This window comes from Nannobrachium achirus (genome assembly GCF_963921795.1).
Source record: "Nannobrachium achirus genome assembly, contig: SCAFFOLD_412, whole genome shotgun sequence".
NCBI classification, from domain to species: domain Eukaryota; kingdom Metazoa; phylum Chordata; class Actinopteri; order Myctophiformes; family Myctophidae; genus Nannobrachium; species Nannobrachium achirus.
Window position 1 is genome coordinate 28,278 of NW_027665161.1, and position 24,108 is coordinate 52,385.

The 24,108-nt window shown below is 45.3% G+C and overlaps 1 protein-coding gene across 1 annotated transcript; it reads right to left on the bottom strand.

Annotated features, from left to right (window-relative positions):
- Positions 1 to 4,630: 4,630 nt before the first annotated feature.
- On the bottom strand, positions 4,631 to 23,396 carry LOC308280603 (secreted frizzled-related protein 1-like; the record flags this gene model as incomplete). Its single annotated transcript, XM_080754939.1, has 2 exons — positions 4,631 to 4,959; positions 23,315 to 23,396. Coding segments are annotated over 2 exons (411 nt in total), but the record flags the coding sequence as incomplete, so codon positions are not given.
- Between the last annotated feature and the right edge of the window lie 712 nt (positions 23,397 to 24,108).

Here is a 24,108-nt window from a genome sequence, read left to right on the forward strand (position 1 = left end):
GGAAGTTGAACGCTTTCTGCCTTCTATTGTCACCAGGCTTTTCTCTTCGGAGATGAGTAAGCCTGGCAACGCGAGGCTACATATAGCCTATGGTGACTGTTCTGCCCAACGGGCACCGGTCTGGGTTCTCCAACATTACTTGGGGGGAGGGGTACGCGTCTGTGTATAAACATGTTTGTCCAGGTGCAACATGTGACACATTAGTTTGCACTTATTTAATCAATACAAAAAAGGCACATTCCAAAAACTGATTCTTTATAAAAATTTCAAGTATATTTTATTCATTTACTTTTTTCGTAAAACAAAGATGTATTTCAGTAACAGAACTACTTACAGGTTAACTGATTAAAAAAAAAACGAAAAAAGAAAAGAAAAAAAAAACAATATTGTCAGTTAAATTTCATCTTTTGTTGTTACAGAAACAGTGAATTCAGGTGCTATGTCTGTACGTACGATTTCTGTTGTCATAACATGAAGTATAATTGAAGCAAATTATAACAATTTCAGCAAAAGAACAACGAGAAAAACAAAATGTTTCAATAGTGATAGTGAAGCAATAATGAGTTCCGCACTGTAAAATCCATCAGCGTTAATTCAACTCTGTACAAATGGAAACAAATGAACCCGTAAAAGGGTCCATTTGGATCCATGTGTACACTCAGAGTTAAATAAACACTCTATTTTGATTGTCTTGAGTACCAGCTCTTATGCCTCAACTTTAAGGCCTGTCCATACTGCCTCCGACCGCCGAACTATTTGTCGGAAAGGTCCGGTTCAACTACAAAATGACGTCACTCGCATCTTCTGAAAAGCATTACCCCGAATTAGAGTTCGAAAAGCTGCACGTCGGAAAGTCTGAACTCTCAGACGAAATGTTCGGTGGTCGGAGACAGTACGGACAGGCCTTTAAGTTAAGGCAATAAGAGCCGGTACCTAAGACAATCAAAATACAGGATTTTACCGTGCACACGTTCTCTCGCCCAACATCGTTGGTTCTGTCATAGTCTTTCTCTCTCTTTCCCTCTCTTTTTCCATCCTTCTCTTTCTCTCTCTCTCTCCCTCTCTCTTTCGCCTCTTCTCTCACGGGGAGAAGATGTCTTCTGGCTCTCTTGTACCCTCCTCCGCTCTCTCTCTCTCTCTCTCTCTCTCTCTCTCTCTCTCTCTCTCTCTCTCCATATTGAACAGAAGAACCATCCATTGACTGCGCTCCCTCTGTGTGCTGTGCAACAGTCCGTTAGAAGGGTAGCGTACATCCTCTCGGTCTCTGGGTTGCGTCCGTGTCTCTCATTCCGTCACATCCTCCTCCTCTCCCCCGATGAGCCACATTAGGAGCGAGACGGAGAAGAAAAGGACCTTGTTTTCTATAACCATCTAGTGCTTATCTCAATTACCGTACCTACTTAATTTTGTCTATATTTTATTTTACACGATCAAAACAAATACATAGGGATGTTCCACATGAGTGTTTCTCAAACTTTTAAATGTCAAGGTCTTCCCCATAACTCTGACAGTGTACAAACGGAACCAAATGAACCCGTTAGGGTCCATTTGGTTCCATTTGTACACTGTCAGAGTTACAGACTTGGATGGGTCAATTTAGACCCTCCCCTGAAGGAACCCACAGAGTCCCTGGAATCCACTTTGAGAAACACTCTTCTACATGTATGACTCTGGTTTTAACATCTCTTGGGAGGTCCCTGGACCCCCTGGCTCCACCAGCCCCACTGCAGTGCATACATGAATAGATATAGTCGTATATTTTAACTGAAACCCTTTTTTGTTATTTGTTTCTTTGTACATGGAGAGAAACTCTCCCTTCCCCCCTCCCTCCACTCTCTCCTATACTCTGTACGAAAATGATTACATACAGTAGTCAAACATTATAGGCCCTCCTGCGCCTGTCCACACAACGTCCCCACTGCGTCCCACTGTGGCTATCAAGCGGATAAATGCGTTCGTAAATGTGTTTCGACAGTAAAATATGCTAACATGTGCTTTTGCTTACGATTAACAAAAGGAGGAAAACAAAGGAGTGGCGCGTGGCAGTTTCTATGGTTTTAATTGAGGCACTTAGGCTATAAGTACCAACAAAAAGAAAAAGCTAGAAAAATAAGATTGCGCCACTTGAACGTAAGGACACTTGGGAATTCATTTATTTGCTTACTTATTTATTTATTCTGATTCACTTGCAACGTGGTTTGCGGTCTCTAAACGGTGATCAGAACGAAAGCGCTGGATGAGGTCACCGTCGCGGCAGCGGGAAACCCAAAGCCGTGCCGAATCCTGCGCTGCTGTCGGACTCGTTAGCGGGCCGGGAGGGGGAGGATAAGTGAGGAGTTGTGTAAGCGGGTGTAAGGGCGAGGTGAAGCAGAGTGGCACCCGGGAGTAACGTTATACAGACGGGACGTCTATCGGAAACCGCAGGTGAAAGAATCGGGGCGAACGGATGGCGTTTAGCGGTGCTGTTCAACCTGCGGCCCATGGACCGCATGCGGCCTGTTATGGTCATACCAATACAAATATATATTTTGTCTACTTTCAGTGTGGACAAATAGTTTCTGATTTTTCAGCTTCTCTCACACTAGGAAACTATTCTTGTCTTGTTTACTTTTTTTTTTGCTATTTTGTTTGTTTCAAAAGAAACTTAATTTCATCATGAATCAATGACAATTTTGTCCAATGAGGTTTGGGCTTATAGATGGAAATGTGGCTGTTTTTCTAATGTGTTTCCTTGATTTTTAGACCACTTATATTGTAGTGTTACAAAACCATTGTCTAAACGTCCGTCATGTTTAGCTTGCGTTTTGCAGATGACACCACGGTTATAGGACTAATATCCAACGATGATGAGAGGGCCTATAGGAGGGAAATTGAAGAGCTAACCCTATGGTGCCAGAATAACAATCTCTCTCTAAATGTTAGTAAAACAAAAGAGATCATCGTTGACTTTAGGAAATCTGAAGTCAATCACAGTCCCGTAACCATAAATGGTTCACCTGTAGACATAGTGGACAGTTTCAAATTCCTGGGTGTTCACATAACAAACTCACTCACATGGTCTCAAAACAGCGAAGGTATCCTTAAGAAAGCGCAGCAGCGATTGTACTTTCTGCGGCGCCTCAGGAGATTTGGCCTAAGCACCAAGGCTCTTGTTAATTTCTATCGCTGTACCATAGAAAGTGTATTGACAGGATGCATAACAGTGTGGTTTGGTAACGTGACTGCTCAAGACAGTAAACAGTTACAGAGAATTGTGAAGAGAGCTGCCAAAATCATTGGCACAGAATTACCACAGCTACACACAATCTATAACACACGCTGTAAGAAAAAGACAGAGAACATCTTAAAGGACAGCTGTCATCCCGCCCATTCCCTGTTCTATCTCCTCCCATCAAAAAAACGTTACCAGAGCATCAAATCTCACACCACCCGTTTCAGTAATAGTTTTTATGCTCAAGCAATCAGGTTGCTTAACGAAGAGATGGAAGCGAGACGTAGGTAGTCATGTGCAATATACGCAGTTTTTAAACTGTACACTGTCACACTGTATGGTTGTTTTGTTGTTTTTTGGGTTGTCCTGGGTGACCTGTTGTTGTCGTATTGTTTTGTGTGCAATAAGGCTGAGAGTGCTCTTGGCACAAGCATTTCATTGTTTGTCTGTACTTGTATGGATACGCATTTGACTAATAAACCGAACCTGAACCTGAACCTGAACCCTGGACCTTTTTGTATTTTGCCAAGTGGCCCCTGAGCCGTCTTAAGCTGAGTACCGCCGGCGTATAGTGAGCTTAGCTTACTGGTTGAAAAAAAGATGGCGGATAACAGAGGTCTTCAATGTTTCAGAACAAGGACCGCTTAGGTGATAGGGAGATAAAGCAGGGACCCCCACTATATATTGTATAAAATTGTGTCGCAGATTTTCACGGATTTCATAGATGAATTCATAGACTTGTTTGACAGCACTGTCATTGTCTATGTTGGATTTGTGTTAATGTGTTTTTTCAGAAATGTAACCACTCAACCTCTACACCAAACCTATTTGCCCAAAAATACCCGATCTACAAGCTCTCAACGCCTCGCAGCGCGAGGCGTTGAGAGCTTGCAGATCTGCTATGTTTGGCTAACGTTCTCCTCAGAGTAGGGACGCGAAGGTTCAAGTTCATTTCAAATAATTATCCTATCACACAAAGATTTGGGCAAGCCCCCCTGTAGTAATTCTGAGGACCCCCTAGGGGTCCCGGACCCCCTGTTGAAGACCCCTGGCGTAGAAGAACCAGAGTTGGAGATTAGACGGAGGGAGGAGGAGGAGGAGAAAACGGTGGAGGGGTGGTGGGTGATAATAACGGTGACCGCAGGACAGGACGGGATAGGGCGGTAGGTAGGTAGGTACAGTTCTCTGCAAGTCATATTGTCCATTCTCCCATTTTAGTCCCCCGGTTACCACAGACACCACTTTTAGAACCAGTGCCCTAAAGACTTTAGATTGGTTCTGCAATATAGTTGTTGTTGTTTTTGTTGTTGTTGTTTTTAATTTAAAGCTCTGAATAGTTGGGAGGTGAGGGACGAATGATGCCAAAAGGGGAACAAAGCGGATTGCAAGGGACTGTAGGTATAGTGGGGGCTCGTCCGGTCACTGGAAGACAGTGTGGTAGGTGGGACACTGGTGGGACTTCATGTACTTGACGGCGAACTTGAGCTCCTTGCTCTTCTTGTCCCACTTGTGTATGGACATGAGCAGCAGCTGCTGGTCCACCTTGCGGCCCATGATGAGGAAGTTGGAGCCCAGCGAGTCCAGCTGCGCGCAGGGACAGTTGGCGCCGTTCTTGATGTACAGCGTGAGCTTCTTCAGGTCCTTCTTGCGCAGCACGCCCTGCTTCAGCACTTTCTTCTTCTTCTGCGCCGCGATCAGCTTCCGGTCGCCCTTCTCCTTCTTCACCTCCTTGATCTTCATCTTGAGGGCTGGAGGGGGGGGGGGGGGGGGGGGGGGGGATAGAGAGATACCTTCGTTAAATTCAGTGGGAGCCCAGAGGGAGCACAGCATTTTTAAGGTTTACAAAGTTACAGAGAAGTATGAAAAGAAAACAAGTACTGTTGTGTACAGTAAAAAGAGCAAGGCAAAAAAAAAAAAAAAGAAGAATACATCGAACTATTCATTTAGCGAATAATTTAGCGTCTGTCTGTCTGCATGCTATGCTGACATCATAGTACTGACATCACTGACTGGCCTGGACACGGAACACCATGTACGGGCATAAAGATCTGCCCAACGGGCACTCCAACATGGAACACCATTTATGGGCATGAAGATCTGCCCAACATGGAACACCTTATATGGGCATAACAATCTGCCCAATGGGCACACCATTACTTCTGAGACTCCTACATTCAATCCCTAAATATGTCATTTTACACAGAATAAGCCCATTCCCAAGAAACAACGCAACCTTTCATGGTTGGTTGGGGGCTAGAAGTGTTACTGTAAATAGCAATAAAGAAACTGCTGGCTTATTGTGTCTAAAAAGACATATTTAGCCACTTGTACGCATGCCCCCATGCGTACGCATGCCCCACATTTTAGCATGGTAAACGCGAAAACGCGAAAACAATAGAACGAAACAAATGAAAACATTTTAACGCTCACTTTTTCTTTTATCTAATTACAATCTAAAATATGAACCCTTGTTGTAAAAAAAAAACTAAATTGTCCTTTAAAGCACAACTTATCAATGCTAACCTGACTGCACCAGATAGTTGCAGCAGTGCATAACGCTCTGCCTTACATCTGGGACCTCTCGGGCAGACTCGATGTAAGGGGCGGGCCATTTTTTTAAATTCTTTAGCAGGTGATTGGATGTGGCCGTCTCTCTATCACAGTCTGGGAGTGCCAACTCCAACCACTCATATTGGCCTGTCTGCATGACGTTGCACCCAGAATCCGCCTCCTGGGTTTCCACGTGGTCTGCAATCAGACTCTATTGGCTCAGAGCCGCTCAGAGCCCGCCCGTAGCTGGCGCTGATTGGTCCGGCCCGGGGCTTTACGAGCGTTATCAACTCCCACCGAGAGAGCTCAGATGGTAAAGTAGGGCGGTAGCCTGCCCTACGCACTACTGCCACCATCTGACGCAAGTCAGGTTATATCAATGCAGTACCAAGCAAAAGAGTTCAAAAGGGAGGGAGGGAGGAAGGGAGGGGGAGGAAGGGGGAGGAGGGGGGATACAACAGAAGAGTCTGATGAGTGAGTCTACATGCTTGTGTGACTTGAGAGGCACATCATCCATTGATTGAACTGTGATTCCAAAGCACTCCAAAAGAAAACAACATGTTTCTGGCTGGTTCCAATGTGTTCCAATGTGTTGGGCTATGTAAACAAAGTCATCCTAAATCCCGCGCTCAAAGCCATCAAATGATGTAATGGAAACATGTGCCATTTCTCTCCTCTTGGCAACGCCGACGCTCTCAGCGTTCAATCTGTTCATACCGAACCCTAATTTACTGCCTTGCATTGTAGTGCGGGCCAAGTTCCGCCTCGGCAGATTTCAAGAGCAGTAATTTTTATTTTGTTTTATTTACGAGGCCCGTACACATTCAGACATACTGTAGTGTACAGCAGTGGTTCTCAAACGTTCTCACGTCAAGGACCCCCAAATTGACACTTTATCAGCCTGCGGACCCCCATTTGAAAAGATATGCCAGGGACCCCCGTAAGAGAAGATTTTTACGGCTCTTGCAGTTATTCCCAACCTTTTTTTTTTTAACTTGAAGGACCCCCAGTTTTATATGCATTACTAGGCTATAGGGAGGGACCCCCATTTAATGGTATTTGTATCTCTGGGACCCCCAATTTATATTGTAAAGTCAATGTTAATTTAACATTTGGGTCCATTTATACACTCTCAGAGTTACATACCCAAGGGTCCATAATTTGGTTCCTAACTATCATTTAGCTGGGGATCCCCTGGAACTCGCTTAAGGACCCCTGGGGGTCAGTACCCCCTTTTCCTGATTGCTGAATCCGAGGACCCCCTTTAATCCACAACAACATTTTGATTAGAGAATACGGACATCGAAAGTCCCGTTTTTCTGTCAATATGTTGAAAATAAAAGTTAAGTAGCCTGTTGTTTAAAACAATTTGTTTTCTATGTACTAGTCAAAATTCGTTCTTAATTTGGTTCGAAACTTAACGGAGCAGCACGTTCACATACACTTGTCAATGTTTTATCATTAAACATAATAAAACTTTCCATTTTCCATTTGCTCTCAAGTAACCCCTGTAGTAGCTCTGCGTAGGGGTACATGTACCCCCATTTGAGAACCTATGCTGTACAGTACTGATGATGATGATCAGGGACGTGCTGGGCCCCTGAAAAAGCCCAGGAAAAAGAGTTGGAGAGGCCCTCATTGCGCTATGGAGAGAGATATCTCTCCATAGCGCTGCTGCTACTCAAAGATTTGCCATTTCAGATCATGACAAGTGACAAGCCAGTGGGCCAATTACATGAGTTATATTTCGTCGTTGTCGGGTGGAAACCTTGTACGTCCAAAACCATTTGTTTTGTACTTATCATTTTAAAAATGATTTAAACTAGTGAAAACAGCCGATCTACAAGCACACAACGCCTCGCACCGCGAGGCGTTGTGTGCTTGTAGATCAGCTGTTTTCACTACTTTTGTGCAAAGGCCTTGTATGATGAAGCAGGGCTTTGCTTTGAAAAAAATATATATAAATTTAAAACTTCGAGATACGAGGTTTCTGCCCGACAATTTACTTTGTTGGCCGCCCAGCCCCCAAAATGGAACGAAGGCCGGCATTTTATCTTGATTTTTTTCCTAATGGCCGGCCTGGTCCGGCCGTGGAATGGACCGGCCGTTCGGGAATTGTCCTGCTTTTCCCAATGGCCAGCACGTCCCTGATGATGATATGCCACTTTGCGTCCCTATACCGTCCCCCCCACCCCCTGTCCCCCCCTGTCCCGGCTGTGTCAGGGCGGCTGTGAGTTTTTTCCTTTTCTTTTTTTTCTGGAGCCTGCCTGCATCGCTCACAGGAAGAACGCAGAGCTATGAACTCTGAGCAGGCGGTTAGTTTACACCTCTCCTGAGGATCATCATTTAACCATCCGGCAACAACTCAACACTAATATCCTGGGGAGTATCCAAAGACTACATCCTGTGCATGCATGCGTGTGTTTGTGTGTGTGTGTGTGTGCGCGCCGCATGCACGCGCGTGCGCGCGTGTGTGTTTGTCTATCTGTCTGACAGCACCGTTGCTTGGGCTAGCACCCTGGAGATCTACCCGGGCTCTTAAGAAAAATCACATGCTTGTGTTTTTACGTTCTTTAAGCGTTATCTATTATATTTGATATGATCTGGACACTCCGGCAACGTTCTGTTTTTGCATCGATGCGTGGCAACACCACATCCCATCTGCAGCAACAACCAATCAGATAAGCTCCCAGCGGCTAAAGAGAAACCGGGATATTGTGTAACCTGGAATTTTCCGATATCACCCTTGGCTTCTGAATCAGTTTGTTTAATATTATGCTTTAGTTTGACCAGTCCAGGGGCGTGCAGAGAATGCTAGAGGGGAGGGGCAGGGGCTGACATTTCTAAAAGGGTACTTTTGGTGAAAAATCATGAAAATAGATGATATCCAAGCTCAAGCCGTGTCACGGTACTTTCGGTGTGTGATGCCGCACCCAACTAAGTATAATCAAGATGGCAAGCCAATACTGGAGATGCAATTCTTTCAACATAAAATGCTGCATTCAAGTTCAGGAGAGTTTGAAAAGGGCAGTTCTCTTGGACGCTGCTTTCAGGGGTCTTCCTAGACAATTTGCCCTCCTGGCCCCCAAACTGTGGAATAAACTCCCTGTCGTATTTAGAACTACAGACGCACTCCCTAGCTTCCACCGTGGACTGAAGACTAACCTCTTCAGGAGAAGCTGGGATTTGAACCGCCAACCCATGGAACATTGGCCAACCCACTCTACCTCCTGAGCTACAGCCGCCCCAATAACTTCTTCACCTCTTCAGACTCCACCTAAACCCATAGCACTACTGTAAACTGTAAATAACTTTTAAATATCTTGCAATTGGCGACGAGTCAGTGGTGCGTGTTCCCCACACTCCCAAGCCCCCACCGTTGCGCTCAGGTTCACCGGGAAATAGTCTACATGTCGAAGTGTCCTTGGGCAAGACACTGAACCCTAAGTTGCTCCCGGTGAGCTGGTTGGTGCCTTGCATGGTTTCCACCGCCGCCGGTATATGAATGTGTGTGTGTGTGAATGGGTGAATGTAATGCACATTGTAAAGCGCTTTGGATAAAAGCGCTATATAAATGCACCATTTACCATTTACCATTTACTGTAACACTCCCCTTCCCTCAGTGACCACACATGAAGCTAGATAGCATTTTTAGGTTTTAGAAAAGTATTTTTTACTGCTTGGTCTTCTACCTTTGTTATTGTTTTTCTAGATAGATATTCCTATGCATTTGTTATATTGTTGTTAATGTACTGACATATCATCTTGCTTATTATAGTGATGTGTATTACCTGCTTATTGTAAGTCGCTTTGGATTAAAAGCGTCTGCTAAATGCCTAAATTCTAAATTGTACAAAAAAAGGGGCAGGGGCTCTGGAGCTTCACTAAACATCCTGCTCATGCCTCCTCCGCGTCATCAGTGCCCACACCCTAGGTGGGGTTGGCAAAAGGGCCTTTCTGTGTGGAGTTTGCATGTTCTCCCCGTGTCTCCTAGGGTAGATACCCTCACAAAAACATGCAGTAATCCTGGTCTCTATAAAGCCTCCCCCTGGCCAGCCGGGGCGCCTGATGGAGGGGAATGGAACTGGTTGGAATAACGTGTTCCTTCCACGCGCTACGTCCAACCGGGGAAGCTCCCCCTGTCAGGTGATAAGAAGCGGCCTGCTCACTCCTCATGCATTGAAGGAAGCATGAGCTCAGTTCGGGGCCCTCCCCAGGTTGGCAGAGGGAGAGTAGAGCCCAGGAACACAGCTTAGGCAATTGGCACCGGGTGAAAAAATGGGTTACAAAAATCGTGGGATAAAAATTTAATTTAAAAAAAAAAAACATCCTGCTCATGCAAGGTTTTACAACAAACGCATGACCTTTTTAGTCACTGGACAACAATGTTCTCATCCCAGTGAGCTGCTATAGGCCATCAAGTGCCCGCGCGGAGCAGCCAAAGGCCTCGCGCATCAACAACCGTGACATAGGAGTTACAGGGAATGTGATATTTTTCATTCATTTTGGCGGTCCCTGTGGACAAAAGCGGTATTTCCCCAGAATAAAGACTCCATTACCCATGAGCGCCCTTGCCTCTTGTCGCAAAGAGGTAAGATACAACATCTGGTGGCTTATGTGTGCTTTACTTTTGAAAAGGAGAATGCGAGACGTATGGATGGCGCTTCGGGAAAACAGCTGTTTGCAAGATGTATAGCGATGAGGCAACGTGTCTGTAATTGCAGCTATGTAAGATTAATAGATTCTGAGGAAGATCCAGCCGCATGTCAAAGCATTTGGAGTTATAGGAGTAGCCGGTGTTCTCTCTAATGGTCTCGTCTGCTTGTATCCTTCATGTGCTCGTATCGTTCAAGGCATCAACGTTTAATTTGCGCCTGAGAAATAAACAGTAAAAAGGTCCTTAGGGTACTACAGACAACATCCAGACACTAGATGGCGCCACCACGTCTGTGGTATAGGAGTTACTTATTGCGACCGAAGGTCGCAGTTTAGTGTGTGAAACGGCACATCATGACTCTGTCTGGACGTGTCTATGGGTTTGCCGCTCTGACATCACTGTGATGTCAGGGGACCTTCACTAACTGAATCCCTTTTATGCCCATATATGGAGTTCGACATGGAGCGATACTTTTATTGATTGATTGATTGAAGACTTTATTAGAAGTTTGCATAGGAAATGGTACAGTTTCATGACGGTACAGTTCACTGGTACAAGGTCTACTAAAAGGAGATCCATGAAAAGACTAAGCTTATTTCCACAGGAAACCATTTAAGTATCTCATATAACATTGAATGACAGACGAATAGAACACATTACTATGCAGTAGATATGTAAAGAAAAGAAAAATGAGAGAACAAAAAAAATAGTCTAAACAGTAAGTAAGTAAGTATATACAAAGAAGGGGCAGGGGAGGGTAGGGTTGGGCTAGGTTAGTTTTTTTTTTACCAGTTGCGAACGGCTGCTGCCTGTAAGTGGTTTTTCAGGGCACACCGTGTTATTCCACACCGTGGATTTGTTGTCTGTGGATTTGTTATTTTCTCCGTCTACCTAAAAACAATCACACCCAGTGTGAAGTGAGCGGTGTTATTTATGAGTTAATTGTGGGCGAGTCCACAATAAATTGTCCCCATTGATGCCGGATAGGGACCACCAAAAAGCATCAGCTCCCCTTCCAGAATCATTGGAGGTACATTTACTATAAACACATTTTTGTTTTAGGAATGCGATAAATACAACAAACATAATACAGTATATATTATTGAACTCAAGTCTCCATGGCGTGACTAATCAATAGGAAGAAAATGTTATTCTGGTTGTGAACTACTCCTTTAAAGGAATAGTACTTGAACCCCCCCCCCCCCCCAGACAGTAGGGACATAACCATTTCTGAAGCCATTAATAAAAATTAATGTTGTGTGGCGTAGCCTACTTTAATTTAGTGGTTTCACTGGCTATATACCCCTACTGTCTCTATCTCATTGTGTTCTTACAGTATTGAGACAAGTGGCATTGTTCCAGGTTCCAGTCATAAGGCAAAGGCAGTTTATTGTATGTAACACCTTAATACTTCTTTTTGTTAAGATTATGGGGGGCCTCTCATGAATGGTCAAGAACTGTCCCGACCAGCACAGATAACTTGAATGATAACCAGTTCATGTTCCTACTCAGACATGAACAGTACACCTCTATGACGCAAAGGACGTAGGCTAGATAACCTCCGCACACGTAGGCATTAAGGTCTGACAAACAGCAGCAAATCAAACTAATGGACTGTAAAGTCCTGCTGGTGTTCAAATATCACTGTGTAATACCGAGAGAGGGTACAGCTGCGGTACCCTTCGTACACTTGTACGCTCTCAAGGGTTAAATTAGCACGGAGGATTTGGGGCCGTCTGGACCGTGCTGCTGACTCGCATCTTCCTATAGCTGCACACTCACTGCGTGTTTATGTGTGCGTATTTGTACATGGGGGAGATTAAAATGGAACTGCCAAGCATTTGAGAGAGGAATTCTCGGGGTGAGCGATTTGACAGGACAGATTAATCATGAGCGGGGGGGGGGGGGGGGGGGGGCCACGGCACAGGGCTGTGTACCCAAGCCTTCTGGTGTGTGTGTGTGTGTGTGTGTGTGTGTGTGTGTGTGTGTGTGTGTACCGAGGCCTTCTGGAAGGTTGCCATCTCACTTCTTAACCTCCTTGTCTACTGCTTTATAAACATACGTCCGTGCACGCTGATGTGCACGCACGCACGCACACACACACACACACACACACACACACACACACACACACACACACACACACACACACACACACACACACACACACACGGGATTGTAGCATATTCAGGAAGGAATGCGTGTGCATTCAATCGCCTCAGAACCTGTTCCCTACTAAGACCTTTGGTGTGTGTGTGTGTGTGTGTGTGTGTGTGTGTGTGTGTGTGTGTGTGTGTGTGTGTGTGTGTGTGTGTGTGTGTGTGTGTGTGTGTGTGTGTGTGTGTGTGTGTGTGTGTGTGTGCGTGCGTGCGTGTTCATGCACTCATGCACTCATGTACTTTTGTACTCAAGTGAAACTTTTAGGCACTGTTACTTTACCGGAGGCAAATACTTATTCCATTACTTTGAATTGAGCGTTTTAGTTACTAGTCACCAATACATATTTTGATTATTAATGTACAAATACTGTACATTAACCGATAAATTATGATGTGTTATTTATTATAGGTTACACTACAAAGCAGCAATTAAAACCAGCCTTATACCTTTTCCAAGTGATGAACACATGATTACATCGGCATTATATTACTTCTTCACAACGCGTAGGGTTCAAGTATATTATGCCAATGCCAATACATTTGATCTGCTATTTTTGAAAAATCCTGACATTGTTTGCAATGTCAGGATGTCATATCATGACATGTCAAATGTTTGCAACATTTCTAACTCAAATATTTACTTCTGGGGGGGTCCCTGGAACAACAAAGATGGGGTGTCCGTGGCCAAATACATATAATCCTGGGGGTCCTTGACATGAAAAACTTTTTTGGTGCTGCACTGCGAGCTTGTATATCTGGCTATTTTTGAAAAAGAAATGAATATTCTTGCAAATGTTATTGCGACCGTCAGGTCGCAGTTACTACCAAAACCTCGACAGGCTGTCTGTCCGTCAGTCTGTCAGTCTGTCAGTCTGTCCGTCACGTCACACTTTTCCCCAACTCATATCTCCGCCACCGTTGCCCCAATCCATGCCAAACTTTGCTCACACACTCCTTGCCTGCCAATCCACAACCTCCACCCCTCCCGGGACACCCGGAGCTCCAGGGACCCCCAGGGACCCCCTGGCGCCGCCTCCAAAAAGTGCTACAATGACCAATGACCACCCCAACGGGGCTGTTCACGGGGAATTCCCAGGGACCACCGACTCCTGGTGCTCCAGAATGGATGCAAAAGTGGTCGCACCCCTAGTGGAGGACCCCCGCCACTGCAGCGCACATAAAATGCTGTAACTCGGGCTAGGAGCGTCCGGGAGAGCCGGGGCCGGTACCCACGCACCCGCCTCGGCGGCGCCAAGAGAGCCGTCAACATGAATCTGTCCTATATAGCGCCACCATCAGGCCCATTTTTTCAAACACATTTTTGGACACTGCTCCTACAGATTTTGCCCTAAAATCACGCAAATCGGTACACAGTATGTCTACACTCATGTCATCAACATGGATATGTCCCATATAGCGCCACCATCAGGCCCATTTTTTCAAACACATTTTTGGACACTGCTCCTACAGATTTTGCCCTAAAATCACGCAAATCGGTACACAGTATGTCTACACTCATGCCATCAACATTGATCTGTCCCATATAGCGCCACCATCAGGCCGATTTTTTAAAACACATTTTTGGACACTGCCCCCACAGATTTTGCCCTAAAATTACGCAAATCGGTACACAGTATGTCTACACTCATGTCATCAACATGGATCTGTCCCATATATTTTTTCAAACACATTTTTTGGACACTGCTCCTACACATTTTGCCCTAAAATCACGCTGCGACCTGACGGTCAATTATAAAAATAAAATAATGGTTACAGAAATGTCTGCAGGAGTTTCGCTTATAACTTGAGTATTTTCTACAAGTAGCTACTCTTACATCTAAAATCTGCGTACTTTCCTCCACCACCAGATGTACATCATGCTCAGGTCTTTGTGATGTCAGACCTCCGTGTCACTGTAACGTACGCTGGGCAGGTTTAAACGCTTTGCCCTTCACCCCCACTGTACTGTACACGTCCACCCATCAGGGGCGTCACCGGGGGGAGGGGAAGTGGGACTGAGTTACTAGGGCCCAAGGTGGAGGGGCCTTAATTACTTTAACTATTGAAAAATAGCAGATATACAAGCTCACAGCTTGAATATATGTATTTTGTAACTAAAAATTTGTTTCTGGGGGGGGGGGGGGGGTTCTTGGAACTAAATATTTTGAGATGGGGGTCCGTGGCCAAATACATATCATTTTGAGGGTCCTTCACATGAAAAGGTTTGAACATTTTTTTTTTTTTTTTTTAAAAAACCTTAGGAGGATTTGAAATAGGCCTATTCAAAGTAAGAGTTGCACACATTTTCATGATTTTTGAAAAAAAAAAAAAAATAGCAGACCTACAAGCTGTGAGCTTGTAGATCTGCTGTTTTTCAAGAGTTAAATTACAGGGGGCCCCCACAGTGAATCCTTGTACCCAGGGCCCAGAATTTGGTGCGACACCCCTGCACCCCGTCATACTGTAAAGTGGTGCGCTGGGGCTCTCTCTCTCTCTCTCTCTCTCTCTCTCTCTCTCTCTCTCTCTCTCTCTCTCTCTCTCTCTCTCTCTCTCTTTGCAGTCGAGCCTGGCCAATATCCCCGTGACAAGCTGCTGTGCCCACATTTTTTCTCTTACACAAACTCACTTTCTCTTGAGTGAGCGGAGGAGACATGTCGGAAGAAACAGAACAGACGGATGGAGAGGGAGGGGAGGAGGGGGAGAGGAGAGGGGGGAGAAAGTGGGGGAGTCAGAGGAAAAATAAAGTGACAGACGTGGAGAAAAGTGTTCTGTCATTTTTGAGGAGAAACAGCAGCGTGTGTGTGTGTGTGTGTGTGTGTGTGTGTGTGTGCGCGCGCGCGCGCGTGTGTGTGTGTGGTGTGTGTGTGTGTGTGTGTGTGTGTGTGTGTGTGTGTGTGTGTGTGTGTGTGTGTGTGTGTGTGTGTGTGTGTGTGTGTGTGTGTGTGTGTGCCGCGCCATCATAGTCTTTCATCAGCCAAACTCCTCCCTTCTAGTGCAGGGGTTCCCAAATGTTTTTGTATCAGGGCACCCCTATACATATTTTTTTCATCCGAGGCACCCCTACATTATATTCATAATTTTCACTCCCGGCAACTTATATTTATAGCATATTTTAGCGTTTATGTTGCAAGGAAAACGTTGAGATAACAGCCATTTTGGTTAGAACTGACTGAAAACAACTTTATACTTCAAGTTTAACATGATACTAAATATATGTTAAGGGTCCAAATAAATTCCAAATATTATCAAATTATCTCGCGGCACTCCTGGACTGCCGTCGCGGCACCCCAGGGTGCCCCGGCCGTCACCCACTTTGAAAACCCCTGTTCTAGTGCACTATCACAACCATATATGGACACAAACTCCTCCCTTCTTGTGCACCATCACAACCATATATGGACACAAACTCCTCCCTTCTAGTGCACCATCACAACCATATATGGACACAAACTCCTCCCTTCTAGTGCACCATCACAACCATATATGGACACAAACTCCTCCCTTCTAGTGCACCATCACAACCATATATGGACACAAACTCCTCCCTTCTAGTGCACCATCACAACCATATATGGACACAAACTCCTCCCTTCTAGTGCACCATCACAGCCATATATGGACACAAACTCCTCCCTTCTAGTGCACTATCACAACCATATATGGACACAAACTCCTCCCTTCTAGTGCACCATCACAACCATATATGGACACAAACTCCTCCCTTCTAGTGCACTATCACAACCATATATGGACACAAACTCCTCCCTTCTAGTGCACCATCACAACCATATATGGACACAAACTCCTCCCTTCTAGTGCACCATCACAACCATTATATGGACACAAACTCCTCCCCTCCAGTGCACCATCACAACCATATATGGACACAAACTCCTCCCTTCTAGTGCACTATCACAACCATATATGGACACAAACTCCTCCCTTCTAGTGCACCATCACAACCATATATGGACACAAACTCCTCCCTTCTAGTGCACCATCACAACCATTATATGGACACAAACTCCTCCCCTCCAGTGCACCATCACAGCCATATATGGACACAAACTCCTCCCTTCTAGTGCACTATCACAACCATATATGGACACAAACCCCTCCCTTCTAGTGCACCATCACAGCCATGGAGAACCAGCCACACAGATATGGGCTGTCTTGGCCATATATGGATTATGTTAGTGTGGTATGTGGCTGAAGTGGCCTCCATACATGGGCATTCCCATATGAAGTCCTGTTAGATATGGGCTTAATATTGATGACATCAGGGAACTCCATATATGGGCATAGTGTGGTTCACAGTGATGTCATCTACCTACCTACCTACCTACCCCCCCACATACCTACCTACCTACCTACCTACCTACCTACCTACCCACAGTCCCTACCTATCTACCTACCTACCTACCTACCCACCCCCAGGGGGGTCTCCAAATTATTTTGGGGGGTCCCCAGATGATTAACTTAATGGGCAACATTGTTTTCTCACTCAACAGTAAACAAACCAACAAGGGTATCTGCACATTTCTAAAGTGATCTGCTATTTTCACAATAGAACCGTGTTATACAAAATGTAATGCCTCAACTCTTAGTGCTCGTCAGGATTGGGGGGGTCTCCAGTTGAAATATGATTATTTTGGGGGTCGCGGCCTGAAAAGGTTGAGAACCACTGCTCTAGCAGGCCATGGAATCTCCTCAACACATTATCTAATAGACTCCCTCACCATTCAGTGCATGACCTCAGACATGAAGCCAGGACATAAATGCACTAATCATCTTTTCTCCCAGAGCCTTTCTTTCTGGCCCGTCAAACCACACGTCCTCAACTAGAGTGAAATTCTGCCACCAGATTATTATTATTATTGCCCAAGTATTTACAGTTAATGAAATACTGCCGTGCAGGGATGTGCAGAGAATGTTAGAGAGGCAGGGGCTGAAATATCTAAAAGGGCCTTTTGGTGGAAATATCGAAAATAGCCGACCTCCAAGCTCACAACGCGTCACAGCGCGACGCGTTGTGAGCTTGGAGGTCGGCCATTTTCGGTGCTTGATACCACACTGAACTAAGCGTAATCAAGTCAATACTGGAGATGTGGCGTAACGGCATGGATTTCTTTCTACACAGAGAGGGCAATTCTTTCAACATAAGATGCTGCGTTCAAGTTCAGGAGAGTTTGGACAAGGCAATTCTCTTGAACGCTGCCTTCAGGTATGGCATGGAAAGAGGACATTTACATTTTCTTTCACCATAGTGAAAACTGAATTCATGGTCTGCAGAGGGCACTTTTTATAGATGAATAAAAGGGCAGGGGCTCAAGCCCGCTTTTATATCTATGTGTGCACATGCCTGCTGCCGTGTCCTTTTCTTCCCACCCCTCGTTCGTTCATGACCGATCGAACGTTGCGTTGGCGACGTCGTCGAGAGAGAGCAGCGCGAGGCCTCGCGAGGCTCATTAAGATTAAGACGAGCACAACTAAGCCTCCCAAAACCCATCAGTTACGAGGTGCCGTCCGTACGAGGCCCAGGTCCGTTGCTTGGAAATCATCTTTCTACAGAGCATTGTATTGACAGCATGTTTTATGGCACGCCGTGAATCCAGAAAACGCTGGAGAGATAAAACATTCAGCTGGGCAGAAGAACGTTTCGCAATCCCATGGTCTTAAGCCCGTGTTTGGCTGGAACACATGCGTGGTGATAGTCCACATCTCAGAAGAGGACACGGCAGAAATATGAAGTGAGCGAGCATTAGGCCGCTCGCGTTCCAACAGCAACAGAAAAATACCCCCTTTGTCCGCGTCGCTCGCGGCAGCCAAGGTTACTTGGCTCGTCCCTGATCATCTATCACAACCGCTAAAAATCACACTCGGACATTCGTCTGGTTAATTGAACTGTTTTGTAGAGCCTGCTTTATACTTGGTTGCAGCGGCGGCGGCGCGCACCGCAAATAGCCGATCTGCAAGCTCTCAGCGCGTCGCAGCGCGACGCGTTGTGAGCTTGCAGATCGGCTATTTTTGCGGTATACGCCACGCGATGCCAAAACAAGCATAAATCAGGTGTTTCGTTGCGTTGCCAACCCCGGGGGAAAGGGTGATTTTTCATGAGGGGGTCAGAAAGCAACGAACGACACACACACACGGTCTTTTCTCTCTTGCTTCATTCAGATTGATGATTACGCGAGGCGGCAGATCGCCAGCCACAGACTGACTCGCTGCTGGACAGATTACAGTTATTAGCGGTACGATGAGTCTCTCAAACGACCGAAGGAATCAGCGTTACATAGAGACCGTCGGACCGGGCCAAGAGTGACTCTTACGGTACGGGCTGTGATGTTGGACATGGTAGTAGGGGTGTCACAAGGGTGTGGGGGGGAGGGAGTGGGACTGAGTTGCTAGGGCCCAAGGTGGAGGGGCCTTAATTATTTTATACTTTGGCTATTGAAAAATAGCAGATCTACAAGCTCACAGTGCGGCACCTATTCTTGAAAAGTCGTGAAAATGTGTGCAAATCTTCTTTGAATATGTGTATTTTTGAAGCGGTGAAAGCCGCTTCCAAGGAGTGGCTTTGTGTGTCCCATGTGTGTCCCCTCATGTCCATATATGGTCATTTCAGTCCAGAATGAACAGGTTTTATCTGTCCGTAAATGCGTGTCCCATGTGTGTCCCCTCATGTCCATATGTTCATTTCAGTCCAGAATGAACAGGTATTATCTGTCCCGTACGTCCAGAATATGTGTGTAGTGTCCGTCCCGGTCTGATGATTGGATGATTATAAATGTCCAATGAGACCATACTTTGAGGATTGGTCAAGCTTCACATGACAATTCGGCCCTCCAGATAAAATCATTCAGAATTCAGAATTCTGAGCTCTGGAACTCTAGAACACATACCGCTTCACTTCGAACCTAATGTATATACAGAGTTCATAGCTCTAGAATACATAGAATAAAAGTTCACTGCTTCACTTCGAACCGAGGTTTGATTTTTTAAGCAAACGTTTGTAACTCAAATTTTGCTTCTGGGGTCCCTACCTGGAACTAAATATTTTGATATGGGGGTCCGTGGCCAGATACATATCATTTTGGGGGTCCTTCACATGAAAAGGTTTGAGCACCACTGACATAGAAAAAATAGTTTTTTCAAAAAAGCCTTCAAAGACTTGCACACATTTTCACGATTTTTCAAAAAAAATAGCAGATCTACAAGCTCGCAGCGCGACACTCGGTGCCACGCTGTGAGCTTGTAGATCTGCTATTTTTCAATAGTTAAAGCACACAATAACGCAGTGTTCCGAGTGTTCCCGGGGGCCCAGAGTTTTGTGCGACGCCCCTGCATGGTAGCGTCTGATGTGCTTTAACCATTGAAAAATAGCAGATCTACAAGCTCACAGCGCGGCACCGAGTGCTGCGCTGCGAGCTTGTAGATCTGCTATTTTTGAAAAATCATGAACATCTTTGAATATTTCAAATCCTTCTGAGGTTTTTTGAAAAATCTATGTTTCTATGTCAGTGGAGCTCAAACCTTTTCATGTGAAGGACCCCCAAAATGGTATGTATTTGGCCACAGACCCCTATCTCAAAATATTGAGTTCCAGGGACCCCCCCCCCCCCCCAGAAGCAAAATTTGAGTTACAAATGTTCGCTTAAAAAAAATACATATATTTTTGCACACATTTTCACGACTTTTCAAAAATAGCAGATCTACAAGCTCGCAGCGCGGCACCAAGTGCTGCGCTGTGAGCTTGTTTATCTGCTATTTTTCAATATAGCTAAAGTATAAAATAATTAAGGCCCCTCCACCACCTTGGGCCCTGGTAACTCAGTCCCACTTTCCTACCCCCCTTGTGACGCCCCTGGCCGCAGACGTTTTGCTCACCCCAGATGCCATTCAACACACTGGCCTTTTGATTAAGAGTGGAAAAGAAAGAGAAGAGCGAACAAAGACAGAAGATGAGAGAGTTGTCCTGGTGTGACAGAGAACTTCTGAGCTCAGATTTCTGGCACATTCCTTAACGGTGGATCACCGCGGCCACGCGGCGCACAATGACAAAAGGTTGGAAAGGTGGGAGGAGTTTGATAGGCTTCATATAAAGATTGATTTCATTGGCTCGGCGGTGGCCTTGTGGTTAGAGTGTCCGCCTTTGAGACTGGGAGGTCGGTGAGGTTCAATCCCCGGACAAGAAGTATCAAAGACGATATAGAAATGGTACCCTGTGTCTCCCTGCTTGGCACTCGGCATCAAGGGTTGGATTGGGTGTACTATACTAGCGCGGGGGTGCCCACACTTTTTTGAGTTGAACAATGATCTACCCGTCCAAAGGATTTACCCTGAGGGGTCTTTGGTATAACAGCCCTGGCGTTACGTATAAAACACACTAGAAATGGGAAATAAAGGGGAAGAAAACTCTTCATCCCATTCTGTATGGAAGTGGTAGCTTTTTGACGCTTGAAAACAAAGCATTGAATCGGGGGGGGGGGGGGGGGGAGCTGACAGGCCCTTCTTGATGTCAATCAGTCAAGTCATCCTAATTCAAGTGACAGAAGCCAACAAGAGGGGTTTTGTGATTTCTGTTTATAAATATGTTTCTTTATATTTCAGTCTTTTAGGGGCCTGTCATGTGGTCTACAGCACAGCCTGTGTGATCTAAAGGTAGATCACCATCTACCTTTTGGGCACCCCTGCACTAGCGTCATGTCCAGGGGGTGTATGCTTAGATCAGGCTGCCTCACGCTACAGAAAGAGGATATGCTCCTGACTAGGGGTGCAACAATACATGTATCCATATCAAACCGTTCAATACGAGTGTACCGAACCGAATGACCCTGTACCGAACAGAATGACACTGTACCGAACAGAATGACCCTGTACCAAACAATACAATACAATACCACTCCACATCCACATTCCCCTGGACCCCCCTCAAGGACCCCTAGGGGTCCGCAGAGCCCACTTAGAGAACCACTACCCTAGAGGTTGGGTACCGTATTTTGTTTGTGTCCATATATGGATGTGATGGTGCACTAGAAGGGAGGAGTTTGTGTCCATATATGGTTGTGATGGTGCACTAGAAGGGAGGAGTTTGTGTCCATATATGGTTGTGATGGTGCACTAGAAGGGAGGAGTTTGTGTCCAGATATGGTTGTGATGGTGCACTAGAAGGGAGGAGTTTGTGTCCAGATATATAAAGGGATTGATCTCCATATATGGGTATCAGGGGTCTCCATATATGGGTAACTGGTCCGATATTCATCACTGGCCAGATGGCCAAGACATGGCGTGACCGCCGATTGTCGCCCTTAAGCGTCTTACTGTGGTGTACATACTTTCATGGCTGATCATATAAAACGTGATGTGACAGAGGTACTGGGGGGGGGGGGGGACAAAACGTTCACCATATGATGACTTCACCTTTTATGGAGTCCAATTTACTTAACGGATATCACCGTTTTAGCGTTTAGCTTAATTTCTGGCGGGATATCTCAGGGGCCGGGGTGAGTTCAGTACCCTTTTGGCGGAGCGTTTGTCCATGGATCTGATTATAGATCACTTAATATCGTTCACATTTTCCATAATGCAATCCAGTGTTTTATGTCCAGATGGGCCCCAGTACTGCACTGTGGGAGCAGTAAATCCCAAAGGTGTACGCGTGTGCGTGCCTGACTGCATGCCTATGTGTGTGTGTGTGTGTGTGCACGTGTGTGTGTGTGCACGTGTGTGTGACTACCATCACCAGTAAGACTCCCTAATCGGGAGATAAGCGACCGTTGGGTCGCATAAACAAACTTTAGAAGGGAATGATAGCCAATCAGGATGGAATATGGGAAATGGGACATATCTATGTTGATGACATGACTGTAGAGATACCATGTAGCGCTTTGCGTACTTTTAGGGCAAACCCTGTAGGAGCAGTGTCCAAAAATGTGTTTTGCAAAAATCGTCCTGATGGTGGCGCTAAATGGGACGATCCATGTTGATGACGTGACTCTAGACATACTGTATACCGGTTTGCGTGATTTTAGGGCAAAATCTGTAGGAGCCGTGTCCAAAAATGTGTCTTGCAAGAATCGGCCTCATGGTGGCGCTAGAAGAGGGACATGTGAGAAATGCAGCCAAGGAGTGTGTGTGCAAAGTTTGGCATGGATAGGAGCAACGGTTGCGGAGATATGAGTTGGGGGAAAAGTGTGACGCGACATGACGTGACAGACAGCCGGTGGAGATTTTGATTAGGGCTGTCACAATTATTACATAATTGTCTAATCGTGATTATTTGACATTATCGCAATTATTTTGTCATAATCGTCATAATTGTGAATGTTGAAAAATGTCAGAAATAGTGGAAATAGCAGATCTATAAGCTCACAACGCGTCGCATCGCGACGCGTTGTGAGCTTGTAGATCGGCTATTTCCACTATCAATGTTATTTTTTAAGTAGTAAGTTGTCAAATATGTCAGTAATTTCTTTGTGTATTTAGGTTTAGTGTAATATCTGCCATGTGCAACTTCAAAGCCCAAAAGCCAAACAGAAATTTAATTGTCAATGACAAAAACACAATTAAATCGTTAATCGCCAATTATTTGAGTGACAATTAATCGCCATGTAAAATGTCATATCGTGACAGCCCTAGTTTTGATAGTAACTGCGACCTGGCGGTCGCAATAAAAAGTAATAATTTCAAAATACAACAAAAACTAAATGCAAAATTTACACACACACAAAGACTTACCAAAGTCACTGGCGCAGTAGTGTTCCATGATGTTGTCTGCTTTCATCTCGTTGTCACACGGGGGGCACACCTTTGGCACTGGGGGGCACAAAGCAGAGAGACAGCATGGTCAGAGTTCTGCCAATGCAGGGTCCGAAACGGTGCCGGTCACATGGTCCATGTAACTCGACATGTCACTTTTGCCTCATAGACTCCAATGCATTCTGTTAAACTTCCTGGTTCGTACTTTGTCACTATTCACCAATAGATGTGTAGAAGGCCTGGCTCTGTGAAGTGAACAGAGATGACACGACTCTCCAATAGAGCAGTGGTTCTCGATCTTTTCAGGCCTTGACCCCCAAAATAATCATATTTGAACCGGGGTCCCCCCCACCCTGACGAGCACTTGGAATTGTAAGAGTTGATTTTGTATAGGTTCTATTGTGAAAATAGGGTATTTTCACAATTTCTGCCTCTAATATTTTGACAATTTGGAGAATGTTTAATTTGTCATTTTAAAAGTATTAAAAAGTCCTTAAATTGTCACTTTAGACATGTGCAAATAACCTCTATACATTTAAAACTTTGTTTGGTTTGTTTACTGTTGAGTGAGAAAACAATGTTGCACATTAAGTTAATCATCTGGGGACCCTCCAAAATAATTTGGGGACCTCCTGGGGGTCCCGACCCACAGGTTGAGAACCACTCCAATAGAAGGCTCTGAGCATGGTCAATAATGACACCTCTCATACAGTAACAAGTACAGTAGGCTGACCTTCAAGTACAGTAGGCTGACCTTCTCCACAACCAAGGAC